This window comes from Carya illinoinensis, chromosome 11 (assembly GCF_018687715.1).
Source record: "Carya illinoinensis cultivar Pawnee chromosome 11, C.illinoinensisPawnee_v1, whole genome shotgun sequence".
NCBI classification, from domain to species: domain Eukaryota; kingdom Viridiplantae; phylum Streptophyta; class Magnoliopsida; order Fagales; family Juglandaceae; genus Carya; species Carya illinoinensis.
Window position 1 is genome coordinate 5,063,558 of NC_056762.1, and position 14,205 is coordinate 5,077,762.

Genomic DNA, 14,205 nt, shown 5'->3' on the forward strand with positions numbered 1-14,205 from the left:
GTTTGTTTCTCTCTTACCCTTACTCTTTATATTTATTATTATTTCATATTTTATTTATATTTTATATTGTATATTTGATTTATAATTTTTATTTTTTTAAATACAACTCAATTCACTCCCCTCTTATGCTAGTCATCTGGACAACATATATATATAGAGCTACTAAAGAAATTACATTGCTTTGTATAGGAAAACCCAAACAAAGAGGATAGACAAACACAATAAGAACTCAGCCATTACTTTTACATAAAATCTGCCGCGCATGTTCACGATAAAAACTCAATCATGTACAAACATACACAAACATTTTGAAAGAAAGAAGAGATGATATGTAAAATAACTCTAAAAATATCTCAGTCATGTATAGTGAGACAGAGAAATTCACTACAAGGAAAAGTGGTTTTTCCGATTTTTTTTTTTTTTTCCCCGCGCATGAAAAAACGCGACAGATAGTCCACTTCCACTATTCGGCTAGAAAGCTTCTATCCAAAGCGAAAAAGCACCGCAAAAAAGCTTTACTACAACAACCTCTTGAGCTGCAAATAATATCGCTGTAATAAGTATTTCATTGGGGCCATTGTTTTCCAAATTGCGACATGAATCTAAAGTCGCCTCTATAAATTTATATTGATCTGCTGACTTCATTTAAAATATTACTGCGGTGAAAAATCACCGCCGCAATAAGTGTTTTAATGACATAAAGTTGGGGAAAAATCCCAAATTGCCCGCGTACTGTTGTTTTTCCCTCCTTCTTTGTTGTCCCTCTGCTTAGTCGTCCCTCTGCATCTCTCTCCTCCATCGTCTTTTTGCAGTTTTCCATCGGGGACGCCATCAGTTCACCTGTGCCTTCTCGCCTCCTCTTAACGCCAGTGAGTCTCTTTAAATCTCTTACTCGATCTCCATTCATCTCTCATTTTTTCTCTCTTGCTAAGGGCTTGGCTGGTTTGTTACTGAAATGGCAAAAAATGTCCCATTAACACTTCTAGAATATGAAATCAGATAGCTTAAATGTATTTATCTTCTCATTGCATATATGCCCTAACTTGTACCACGAATTAGGGCATATATTCCTCACTGTATTTATCTTCTCATTGCATGGGCATGCTCTGATGAACACACACATAGAGGCTTAGATTCAATTTTAACATTAGGTTTTTTATAATGCTCTTGGCTAGTGGGAAAGTCGGAGAAAGGGAGTGGAAAATGGATTCTACATGATTGATGATTGCCTAATGGTTAGAACTTGATTCTAGAAGAGCAATGCCCATATTTATTTTAGTTTTTCTAATTATTCTATTCATACCTAAACTCAACAATTCCCCCAAGTTCTCATGATCATATTCACTTTCTTTGGATTCGAAATCTTGGCTGTTTTTTGATATCTCATTTACTTCGTCCTCCTGGAAAGTCAAGGCAACTGAAAAACTTTCAATCTAGCTAACTAGATAGTTGAGAGATATGAATAATTTAAGAAGTTTTGAGATAAAGAGGTTTTAATAAGTGGGGGTGCTTGTTCTTTAATAGCTGGGGATGGGAATATAATCCAAGGATAAAGGGAAGAAAGAGAGGTACCATACATAAAGGGGAAGAGGAGTTGCAGTTCTGGATTGTTGGAGTATTATTATCTCAATTATCTCTGGTGCTCATGAAACTTAGCCTCTTCTGCTGTTTCAGTGCAGATGCACATCTTTGACGTTACTGTTCTCATGATGTGCTCTTATTTTGCATCAGTGTTTAAGTTTGTATACTCATTTAGTTATGCACCCACAGTTAATGTTGCAGCTTTGGTGTGCTTTACTTCCATGGAAGAGAAGAAAACAGCAACTGGCATTGGGATAAAACCATACTCATGAAACGAGCTCCTCTATTTGGTCTATTTCTTCTTCTTTTTTTCCATTGATAAATTATTTGGAAAGAAATTCCAATCAATATTCTACTAAAGAATGTACATTGTGGTTGACTTTGAGAACTAAAAAAAATGTACATGTTTGCAGCAGCTAGGATCAATGAAGGTATCCAGTTTTGAGAAGAAGAGTTGAAGAATGCAGTTTTGAGATCATGAAGAAGACAACTTCCAATGGATGATCACGACATGCTTAGGAAACCTTAGTTACCCTATATTGAAGATGGGAGGACACCTATGAAACAATATTAATATATTGTGGGATGTTAACTTAGACTAAACTGTCATAACTGTCATGAATTTCAATTTGAACTTTTTTCATTAATGTAAGATGTTTGGGATGTTTAACCCTTCAATATATATATTTTATATATATTTCAATGATGAATTCATGGTATTGTAATGCTTATTAGGAAATATAATTGATCAGATGTATCATAGATTAAATTGATGTTGAAAGCATGTGGAATTGTATAATTATCACAGCATTTACTAAAAACAAATTCAAATAATTTCCTGCGATTAAAAGGAAAAGAAATTCAGTAGGAAAAACACATTTCCAGCGAACTAACATCACCACATAAAAGTAACATCGATTATAATATTGTGCTGCATAGTATATATTTCCGGCGCATTCACACATATTTGCGGCTACCAAACGTCACCGCTAAAAAGTGTTTCCATGTGATGTCTTAAAATTGAGCCGAATTATCTTTTTCTCACTCAACAACTGCGGCTCCTTTCCAGCGACGTTAAATCAGCGACAAATAAGTATTGCGGCGTTAATGTTTGTTTTAGCAGCTACTTGGTGTCAACGAAGATAGAGGTTTTCATTGTAGTGAAATGTCACCTGCAAGATGGTGGCGAACGATCGGAGCTTGTTTGGTCGATCAGCATTGGAGTCGGCGGTGGCACAACACAGTGAAGAACGAACTGTGAGTTGGACGAAGGCGAGTAGAGGAGCGATGCGGGGTAGGGGAAAAAATTCAAATGGAATTTGGGATGGACTATTCAAGTAAAACACATGCTTTACTAAAAAATAAAATAACATGCCACATCACCGGTGCGTAGTGTTGGAGAATGCCAGGCATATGAGTAGAAACACTCAAAACTAAATTGTGGAGGACATACCTTGATTACATCTATCTTGTAAGATTGAAGAATTTTAAGATTCATCTTTCTAAGTTGCTCTAACCCAATTCTTGTCATGTCATTGCAATGTAGAAAATACTGGAGAGCTTTCGGCTCAATTATCATGTCATTGCAGATGTTATATAGTTGACGTGGCAATTAAGGGAGAAGGGGAACTTCCAGTTTCCTATCACAAAGGTTCTTAGTTCCAAAATCTGATGAAAATTACAGCAGTACGAAGGAATTGAATTCGGCCATCAAAACTCTTACTCGATCGAAAAAGTGTTCTTGTAAAATAAACCAAGTAAACTGACTTGGGACTTTGATTACGCTTTATCTAAGATTGGCAAGAAATATTGGAATACTCATAATTTTATAGTTTTACTCTGTCCCCATCTTCCTATGATGAACTAACTACCCTAAGCAAGCATGCAAATCCACATCTAGCTTCATACTGCGTTTATAATGACACTGGCAATGCCGAAGTTTATTTGAATGAAAGCTTGAAGAAACAGAAGAAATGGAGGTGTTTACAATTAGAAATAGAGAGTTCGTTACAACTCCATGAAAACAGATTCTGGCAAGTATAGAAGCTTCTTGATTCATCCCCGAATCTCTGTGCTGTTCAAACTCAAAGCATCTGTTCAGCTACATTAGGATATATAGCATGTGTAAATATTGTTAACGGGGAATTTGATATGCGTCAAGATCTTTTGGGTACATGGACATGATACACAAACTGTGAGGGAGAAAAAAATAAGTAGTTAAAAATACAAGAACTCCAAGATCAGCCTCTTCACCAACTGCCGGCCGACGAGGATTTACCCAGTATATTTGGCTTGCACACCATAAGCAGTATAGGCTTGCTATGATCAGTATAAGTATCATTGATTGATATGATTGTTTTCTTCTGGACTTTAAGGGCTTCACTCTGTACACCAAAAGAATCAGCAATAATAAGTACAACTGTGCCTGGTATAATTTAAACTAAACTTTGGATGAAAAAAAGGAAAATACCTGTTGATGTAAAAAAAGCCTCCAATCAAGCAAATGCATAAGAAACCAACTATTACAACGGCATCTGGGTTGATAGGTGCTCGGCTCTCCCACCAACCAGTGCTCAATACCCAAGTATACATTGTGGAATGTCCATTTTCCTGAACATTTAGAAAATGATGATTTCCATCAATTTGTACTGAGCATGACTCCAAACTAAAAATAAAATTTTAGCATGCACAAAAAAGAAAAAGAAACAAACAAGGTTCTTTCTTTTGTTAAGCATAAAAAGGAATTTTTCTTGCTTAACTTAGACTAAACTGTCATAACTGTCATGAATTTCAATTTGAACTTTTTTCATTAATGTAAGATGTTTGGGATGTTTAACCCTTCAATATATATATTTTATATATATTTCAATGATGAATTCATGGTATTGTAATGCTTATTAGGAAATATAATTGATCAGATGTATCATAGATTAAATTGATGTTGAAAGCATGTGGAATTGTATAATTATCACAGCATTTACTAAAAACAAATTCAAATAATTTCCTGCGATTAAAAGGAAAAGAAATTCAGTAGGAAAAACACATTTCCAGCGAACTAACATCACCACATAAAAGTAACATCGATTATAATATTGTGCTGCATAGTATATATTTCCGGCGCATTCACACATATTTGCGGCTACCAAACGTCACCGCTAAAAAGTGTTTCCATGTGATGTCTTAAAATTGAGCCGAATTATCTTTTTCTCACTCAACAACTGCGGCTCCTTTCCAGCGACGTTAAATCAGCGACAAATAAGTATTGCGGCGTTAATGTTTGTTTTAGCAGCTACTTGGTGTCAACGAAGATAGAGGTTTTCATTGTAGTGAAATGTCACCTGCAAGATGGTGGCGAACGATCGGAGCTTGTTTGGTCGATCAGCATTGGAGTCGGCGGTGGCACAACACAGTGAAGAACGAACTGTGAGTTGGACGAAGGCGAGTAGAGGAGCGATGCGGGGTAGGGGAAAAAATTCAAATGGAATTTGGGATGGACTATTCAAGTAAAACACATGCTTTACTAAAAAATAAAATAACATGCCACATCACCGGTGCGTAGTGTTGGAGAATGCCAGGCATATGAGTAGAAACACTCAAAACTAAATTGTGGAGGACATACCTTGATTACATCTATCTTGTAAGATTGAAGAAGTTTAAGATTCATCTTTCTAAGTTGCTCTAACCCAATTCTTGTCATGTCATTGCAATGTAGAAAATACTGGAGAGCTTTCGGCTCAATTATCATGTCATTGCAGATGTTATATAGTTGACGTGGCAATTAAGGGAGAAGGGGAACTTCCAGTTTCCTATCACAAAGGTTCTTAGTTCCAAAATCTGATGAAAATTACAGCAGTACGAAGGAATTGAAATCGGCCATCAAAACTCTTACTCGATCGAAAAAGTGTTCTTGTAAAATAAACCAAGTAAACTGACTTGGGACTTTGATTACGCTTTATCTAAGATTGGGAAGAAATATTGGAATACTCATAATTTTATAGTTTTACTCTGTCCCCATCTTCCTATGATGAACTAACTACCCTAAGTAAGCATGCAAATCCACATCTAGCTTCATACTGCGTTTATAATGACACTGGCAATGCCGAAGTTTATTTGAATGAAAGCTTGAAGAAACAGAAGAAATGGAGGTGTTTACAATTAGAAATAGAGAGTTCGTTACAACTCCATGAAAACAGATTCTGGCAAGTATAGAAGCTTCTTGATTCATCCCCGAATCTCTGTGCTGTTCAAACTCAAAGCATTTGTTCAGCTACATTAGGATATATAGCATATGTGTAAATATTGTTAACGGGGAATTTGATATGCGTCAAGATCTTTTGGGTACATGGACATGATACACAAACCGTGAGGGAGAAAAAAATAAGTAGTTAAAAATACAAGAACTCCAAGATCAGCCTCTTCACCAACTGCCGGCCGACGAGGATTTACCCAGTATATTTGGCTTGCACACCATAAGCAGTATAGGCTTGCTATGATCAGTATAAGTATCATTGATTGATATGATTGTGTTCTTCTGGACTTTAAGGGCTTCACTCTGTACACCAAAAGAATCAGCAATATGATTATACCAATAAGTACAACTGTGCCTGGTATAATTTAAACTAAACTTTGGATGAAAAAAAGGAAAATACCTGTTGATGTAAAAAAAGCCTCCAATCAAGCAAATGCATAAGAAACCAACTATTACAACGGCATCTGGGTTGATAGGTGCTCGGCTCTCCCACCAACCAGTGCTCAATACCCAAGTATACATAGTGGAATGTCCATTTTCCTGAACATTTAGAAAATGATGATTCCCATCAATTTGTACTGAGCATGACTCCAAACTAAAAATAAAATTTTAGCATGCACAAAAAAGAAAAAGAAACAAACAAGGTTCTTTCTTTTGTTAAGCATAAAAAGGAATTTTTCTTGCCAGCCAAATAACATGAGTTTGTCTTCCTGTGGCTGCAATTGCAATGTGGTCGTCATAATGTTTGGATGCCCAAACTGTTTAACTGGCCAGCACACCACAAATAATGGAAATTAAAATGTTTGTGTCCTTGATATGAGACTTCAATAACATAATTGGCTTGTGTTATACGGCACAACATAATTTGGTTAAAGACGAAATTTCTGTCTACCATAATGGTTTGTTGACTTAACTTTTAAGGCTAAAGGATGCAAGTCTCTGTTAAATCTAATATTTAAAGCGCATCAACGCCTCTATATAACTTGTGCAAGTCCAACTCAAGCAAATGCAACATACTAGCAGCTCACCCCAACTGATTGAAGTCAGTTAACAGAACTATATGTCATCACGATTCTGTATTGATGGTGATTTCCCATTTGGTTGTTAGACTCTACTGAGATCAACTCAGTTCAGTCTAATTTTAAGCTGGGTCTAACATCCAAACACCTAATTCGCAAATTATTAAACTTATCTCAACTTAAAACATCTTTACACATGGGACCCACAACTTTTTCAAATCAACACCTCTTTATACGTGGGACTCACAACCTTTTTCAATTTTTCATAAATATCTCTAAACTAATCTTAACATCCAAACACATCTAAACTCATCTTAGGTGGACCCTACAAAACTCACTCCACCCTCTCAACTCACTACCATTTATAAAGAACTCAACTCAGCTTAACATCCAAATGGGTTAGGGGAACTTCTGTCCATATTATCTGAATGGTGCTGCTTCTAACTTCTCAGAAATGTAAATGACAGCAATCGTATCCAATTTTCACCATGTCATTTCATCCAATGAACATCTCCATGCTCATTTTCTTTACATGTCAGTGAACTGCTTTCCAGTCAGTGACTCAGTGCTATCAAACATGGCTGGTCCTCATGGCCATATATGACAATCAAACAAACAAGTAAAAGCAATCAGTGTGGCAGCTCTACTTCAATCTCTATCTCCTTCTGGAGGTCCGAGACAAGAATACCAAAGCTTAATTCCATCAACCTTGGGTCATCTGAAAAATAAAAAATAAAAGTTGATGGACAATGCCTCCTCATCATGGTGCATCATGGTGGGATGGGGTGTAGTATGTAGCATTTTCCATCATCAAAAGTCTTTCTGCCAAACCTAACTAGACGGCTCATTTGAATAACAGGTTATAACTGCATTACATATCAAGGCCTCCGCTTGACTTTCATATGACCAAAAGCCTTTCATGCTTCATTATTCTTTTTTTAATCGGTAAGAAATGATTCACTATTCTTGAGGTTTTTTTAACTGCAAATAACTTACTCTATAAAATCTCCAACATTGCTTACATTTAACAGAAATACACTTTAAAAAATATAAATAAAAATTAATTAATTATTTATTATTAAAAAAAATGTGGAAAGCAACGTGGCATAATAACTTCCATATACCTCAAACAAGTGGTCTAGGAAAAAGTGCGTTAAAGAACCTGCTGAGATCAACAATAAGCATTGCTTCTTAGTAAGCGGCACCTGCAGCATAAAACCCAACAAGATTATGTTATTGCATTTAGCAGTAGCCCACCTTACAAAACTATTTACCAAATACGACTTCTTCCCAATTTCCGACGATTGTTAAAAGAATCAATCGACCAAGTCCTCACAACTTAAATCCAAAACTTAAAACCACAATAATAAATCCCAGTTACTGAATTCATAATCCTAATCAAATTATCTACACAGTTTTCATGTTTCCTGAATTTGCTCAGCAGCCAAACAACGAAAACACAAAGATTTTCATGCTCAGCAAATAACTCACCCCGGACACTGAATCAAGAACCCCTTTTTGAATCAAGAACCTGGAGACCCACGAGTACAGAAAACACAGAGGGAGCCCAAGAATGAGAACGTAATAAAAGGGGTGGTGGACTGCATCGGCCAGCGCGGAGGCGAAGGTCTTGCCGAATCCGAGGGTGGAGCCGAGCCACTCGGAGAAGGAGCCGATGTCGGGGCCGAAGAAGGCGTTGAGGGCGTAGGTGAGAGTGTGGTGAGGGCTGAAACGGCCGTCGGTGAGGGATGTGAGGGCCAGACCAGAACCCATGGCGTACATCATGTGAGGACCTGGGCCTGGCATGGCTGGGGCAGCTAGTTCCTTCCTCCGCGTCGCAGCGCGCACCACCGCAACGTTTGAGTTGCTAGAGAGTAGAAAGGGACAAGCAGTTGTTGGTACTTGGGTAATTAGGAACTTAGGCCTTTGATTTGGGCTTTGGCTTCGGCTTTGGCTTTGGCTTGGGCTTGGATTACTATTTTGACTACGATTTTTGTAACATCAATTCTTTGCAAACTGTCGTCAGCCTAAAGAGTCGTCAAAAAAAGCTCCAACCTTGAACACATTTCAATGTCAAAACTCTCTCTCTCTCTCTCTCTCTCTCTCTCTATCTCTCTCTCTCTAACAAATGGGATTGTTTGATGAGTTATGCTATATATATATATATATTTATAGAGTAGATAAAATTTATGCAATTGCTTTGAATAAGAGTAGAATTTATTGTTAAAAAATTAATTTTTTTCACTTAAGTCTCGTATTTATTCTCATTTTTTTTAAAATAATTATACGGTATTTGCGTACTCATAACTATAACTATCATTTTTTTTATTTGAATATTTAGATGAGATGTTTTAGATAAAATTTAAAAATTGAATAAAATATTAATAAAATGTTAATTTTTTTAATATTATTATTATTTTAAAATTTATAAAAGTTGAATTGTTTATTATATTTTATTTAAAAATTTAGAAGAGTTATAACTGGATTGAAATGGTTTCTCAATCCAAACGATCCCTTAAGGTGTCCAAGTTTCGTAGAAGTAATTTGCAACAAAATTAGATGCATCGTGAAAATGTAAAATTAATTGTAAAATAGTTGTATGAATAAGATGATGAGTTAAAAGCAAGAAAAATGACACACTTAGCAATATTCTTTTTCAAAACTGTTTACTTACGTAATCATGTTTTAAATTGGAGATATTTTTATAAAAATAACTTATAAAAGTAATATAATTTTACAAAATTACTCTCAATTTAAAATATGACCAATTTTGCATGACGTGTCAAAAAATGTGCAGCATCATTTTCAAGGTTTGAAAATAAGATAGCAACGATTTGAATGTAACTCCAAAAATGCTCTTAATCTGAACAGCTGGTCACCTCCAAGAATAAGTTAGAAATTCGTTTTATCACGTATAAATAAAATTATATATTAATCTATTTGTTAATATTAATTTTTTATTTAAAATTTAAATTAATATTATTTTTAATAAAATTTATTTTTTAATCAATTATATTTAATTGATATATATATTAATACTAGGTGGGAGCAACGTGCAAAGCACGTTTGTCTAATTTTATGAAATGATTATTGTAAAAAATAATATATATTTTATAAAAATTATTGATGTCACTTAATAATTTAAGGCATATTGGAGAAAATAAAAAAATTAGTTTAAAATATCATATAATCTAGTACATATTTATAACACCCATAATTTTAGCAAAGATGTATACGAAAAATTTAATAAAAGTCTAACACAAACGGTAGTTCAAAATATATGTCGTTTGATGTTTGTATTATTATTCATCAATTTATGTCATCCTGTAGACGATCAATAGAGATAACATTGAAATTCTTATTTTGCTGTTGGTTGAGTCGATTAGGGACAACATAAAGTTAAAACATAATCTTTTTATAAAATTTGTGGTATAATATTTTCTATATATAGCATATATATAAATTCTAAAATATATTTTGAAATTGTTGGCCGAATTTACTCTTTCTTGATTAGCTCAAGGATCACGGTCTTTGTCACGTACCCATCATAGCAAGCTCATGTGTAGAATATGACTTAGCGGAAGCTACGTCCTACTACCATGGGAAAAAAAAAACACTTTGATTAAACACATTTGTATTATATATTATATGGGATTTTTAAATTTGCAATACTTAATAATCTGAGTTAATGAAACGTATAGTACACATATATTATACTTAGGGATTTACGTCTTATGCACCTAATACATGTGTATATGTTAAGGAAAAAAAGAAAAATATAATAACTAATCTTTAATTACTTATTATTATATAAACTATTAAGTATTATAATTATTGTGATTAATAAACCATATAACAACATTGAATGCTATCTCTCATAACATTTATGTCTTCATTTTATATGTTAAACCGTTAAAACAAACGGTGTTAATTTTAACGGAAAAACAAGAAAAACCGTTAAAATAAGGTTTTCCGTTTCATACACACTTTTTATATATAGAAGATATAATTATCCTTACAATTAAATTTTTCTAACTCTCAAATATCTAAACCTATTAATGGAGCTATGGCCTCAATATCTTCTACCTCGTAGAAACCCTTCTCTTTCCTACACATAGCCATAAGCATATGATCACCATTTTCATTCCTTAGAATAGGACCCACACTAGACTTATTCAACAAATGAAAAATAGCCCATCAAAATTGAGTTTACATTTGCCGGGTGAAGGCCGCTGCCAAGTGCCAACACAGGAAAGGTTCCCTCTTATGAACCAACTGACATTCTTTAACATGCGGGTAACCCTTTTTACATATGCAACATAGTTATCAATCATGTCATTTGGTACAATCTCAGCATCCTAGAATGGTCTCAAATTTCTACATTTCCATATTCCGGTCCCCAAGCAATGGTCAAGAACTTCGAGAGTAAGAACCAGTCATCATGATTCGTGTTGCATCACTTTCAAGACCAGCAAATCAAATCCAAATTGGTTACTATGATCAAACCTTCCCACATCAAAACGATCCACCCAATTTCGATGTACAGTAGTGCAGGTGTATACAGCATGAACAGTGTCTTGTATTTGGTGGGCATGCTATTGCCACAAGCTCTCCATTTGAGGTTATTAATCTTATTAGGAAGTTTAAGATTCCAGATAGTCTTCCAAAACGGATGACTTACTTGGCTGTTAGAGCTATTATTCCCAAGCTCCACCACAGATTTAAGATTTAAAGCAACATGATAAGTTGTTTTTACAGTACACAAATCATTTTTAGTACAATTCCATACTAATTGATCTGCAGTCCTATGTAAATTTAATGAGATTTCTATAATTTCATTACCTCTGCAAAAGAATATCTTATACAAAGAGAAGTAAGGAATTATAAAAATCTCAAAATCGAGCTCCTATAAAAAATTATAATCCTTAATAAGATCTAGTTACAATTGAAAACACAAGAAAAGAAAATTAATAACGCAACGTGAGAGTTCCTGCACAATCTAAAAAAAAAAAATACCAATCATGTGTTTAGGTAATTCATAAAGGGAGGAAAACTTACCGTATTGGGTGTTGCCTTCTCTTTATATATGGAATACATCAAATTGGAAAACAATTTTAAAATGAATAATGTCATCCTAGATATTGAAATAAGTAGGGATGTAATAGGTCCGATTTAGTCTAATTTTAGACAAAATCTAGAACTGACCTGGTAACATCGATTTTGCATTTTTTAAAACTAAAAATACTAGTTTTACCAGTTCGGTTCGGTTCGGTCTTTCGATATTAATATATTAAGTATATTAGTATTACTAATGTATTTATCAAAAGAAATATGTTGAGAGCTCATTAGGCAATTAAATACATTTAATATATATTTTATATTTTAAACGATCAAATAATTATTCATGTTTAAAATTAAAATTTTATGTTATAAATTATAATATATTATTTTATACATAATTATATAATATAAAATATGTTATATGTAATATTAAAAATTAATAATATATATAATATGTAAACTAGTCCGGTTCGGTCTGGTATTGAAAAACGTAAAATTGATTTTAGACCAAATTTGATCGGTTCTTAAAATAAAAGAACCGATTCCAGACCGAACCAATCGAGCCGATTTTTTGATTTTTGGATTTATTTTTACACTCTTAGAGATAAGACCAAGGGGATAGTAAATTATTCTTGAACTAATTAACAATAAGAAGAGAGTTTGACTCCATAATAAGATAGGCAATACTCAGTCGATAACATAAGATAAGAACTAACTTCATAGTAGAAAGTTCAACATAAGTATTAATATCGAAAGTTCAAAAAGGAGAAAAACCCAACAATAAAAGAACTATAATGGGAACGCAGAACGCCCCCACAACCTATAAGAGGCATCCCGTCAACTATGTTTAACTTAAACATACCAAGTGGTGGATGAATCAATTTGACTAAGATAGGTCTTCTGAATTTAATCGTGAGGATAGGGAGGTAAAATTTGAATTGAAAATACAAAGACTTCTCTATCTTTCTCTCTACACATCCTACATGGGTAAGGCCTAGCAGCCCAGCCCATGTTTACCATATTAGGAGCATGGAACTGTAAAGAGGGTGACTTCACCAACTTCAGGAGAAATGCGAAGTCAAGGGTCAATTTTTTCATATTAAAAAATAAATAAATAAAATAAAATACAATAAAATTGGGATAAGAGTGTTGGAACATTCCATCAACGTGCGACTAGATGGGACCCACACTACTGCTATGGTGTTTCTAGATCTTTTAAATGGATAAGACTTTGTAGACCCCACCTACCCTCCCCCTCTCCCACACGCAATCCCAGCCCCCCACGACACCCTGCCGTGTAACACGGCCTTTCTCCGGATAACGCGGTCCCACTCTTTTCTTATTTCTCATGTCCGCTAGATTTTTCTTTTCTTTAAAAAGTAAGGAATCATTCTCTTCCACCATCCTACGTGGCTCCACCTGACCAATGGCCCTCCCTTTCGGTCAATGACGTGGACCTCTTTGTCTTCGAATTAGGGATTAAAAGAGTTCCTTTTCTGTTTTTATTCAAGTTTTGAAAAACAACCCAACTTCTTTTGTTTTTATATTAAAATTTTTTTTTATCAATGATCCAATCGCTTTTGAAAAATGTTCATATATTATATTATGATTAATTTTATTATCAAGTCAATATATATAATATCATTTACATCATTTAAATAGTCATATTTAATTTATAAAATTCAAATACATACCTATTTGCGAATGCAATTTTTTATTGTATCATATGACATAAAGATAATGCAACCATGAAGGGATTTTAAGGGCCTCTTCCAAGTTCTACTTGTGTCAAAACAACACTTTCTCTTTGAAAGCTCAAAAGAATACCAAAATGAGTAAATGGAAATTGTGGCAATTGTATGCATCAAGTAGTCTATGGCATTTCCATTTTGTACGCAAAAATTCTATTGAGGTGTCACGTATTGCACCACTTGTTATTATCATGTTGAACAATCCATTTTGAAGTGTTTAAGAAGTTTTGAAAACATTGTTAACCAAGCATATACCTTCCTTATATTGAATGTTAACCAAGTGTTTATTGAATGCTTATGTGCCTCTTTCTATTGCAAACTTGAAATACTCATTAAAAAAAAACCCCAATATATGTTTTAAGAAGAATTATCAAAATTAGTCTTTAACAAAAGTTTTATACTTTTAGGTGCTTTTTTTTAACTCTAAGGTAATTGTCAAAACACTTAAAATTAAATTAATTTATGTTTAAAAGTTGACATAAAGGACGCACTCTTGATTATCTACATCGACTTAAAAATATAATTTTTAAATATCCAAAATATT

General features: G+C 34.0%; 1 protein-coding gene and 1 long non-coding RNA gene across 5 annotated transcripts; one reads left to right on the forward strand and one right to left on the reverse strand.

Annotated features, from left to right (window-relative positions):
- The first annotated feature begins 712 nt into the window (after positions 1-712).
- LOC122281883 lies at positions 713-2,291 on the forward strand. Its single transcript, XR_006230337.1, has 3 exons — positions 713-869; positions 1,771-1,871; positions 1,995-2,291. It is a non-coding gene; the product is annotated as an uncharacterized LOC122281883 (long non-coding RNA).
- Positions 2,292-3,543: 1,252 nt separating this feature from the next.
- LOC122281882 lies at positions 3,544-8,928 on the reverse strand. 4 transcript variants are annotated; one of them, XM_043093732.1, is made up of 6 exons: positions 8,341-8,875; positions 8,012-8,054; positions 6,231-6,370; positions 4,920-6,133; positions 4,052-4,191; positions 3,544-3,965 (listed from the first exon to the last, which is right to left on the reverse strand). In XM_043093732.1, the coding sequence occupies exons 1-4, from the start codon at positions 8,653-8,655 to the stop codon at positions 5,999-6,001; spliced, it is 633 nt and encodes a 210-aa protein (XP_042949666.1). In that variant the 5' UTR covers positions 8,656-8,875; the 3' UTR covers positions 3,544-3,965; positions 4,052-4,191; positions 4,920-5,998. The 4 variants fall into 4 exon arrangements, with proteins under 4 accessions (XP_042949666.1, XP_042949664.1, XP_042949665.1 ...); XM_043093730.1 differs by having other exon boundaries at positions 7,974-8,054; positions 8,341-8,859; XM_043093731.1 differs by lacking the exons at positions 4,920-6,133; positions 6,231-6,370 and having other exon boundaries at positions 7,974-8,054; positions 8,341-8,928.
- Between the last annotated feature and the right edge of the window lie 5,277 nt (positions 8,929-14,205).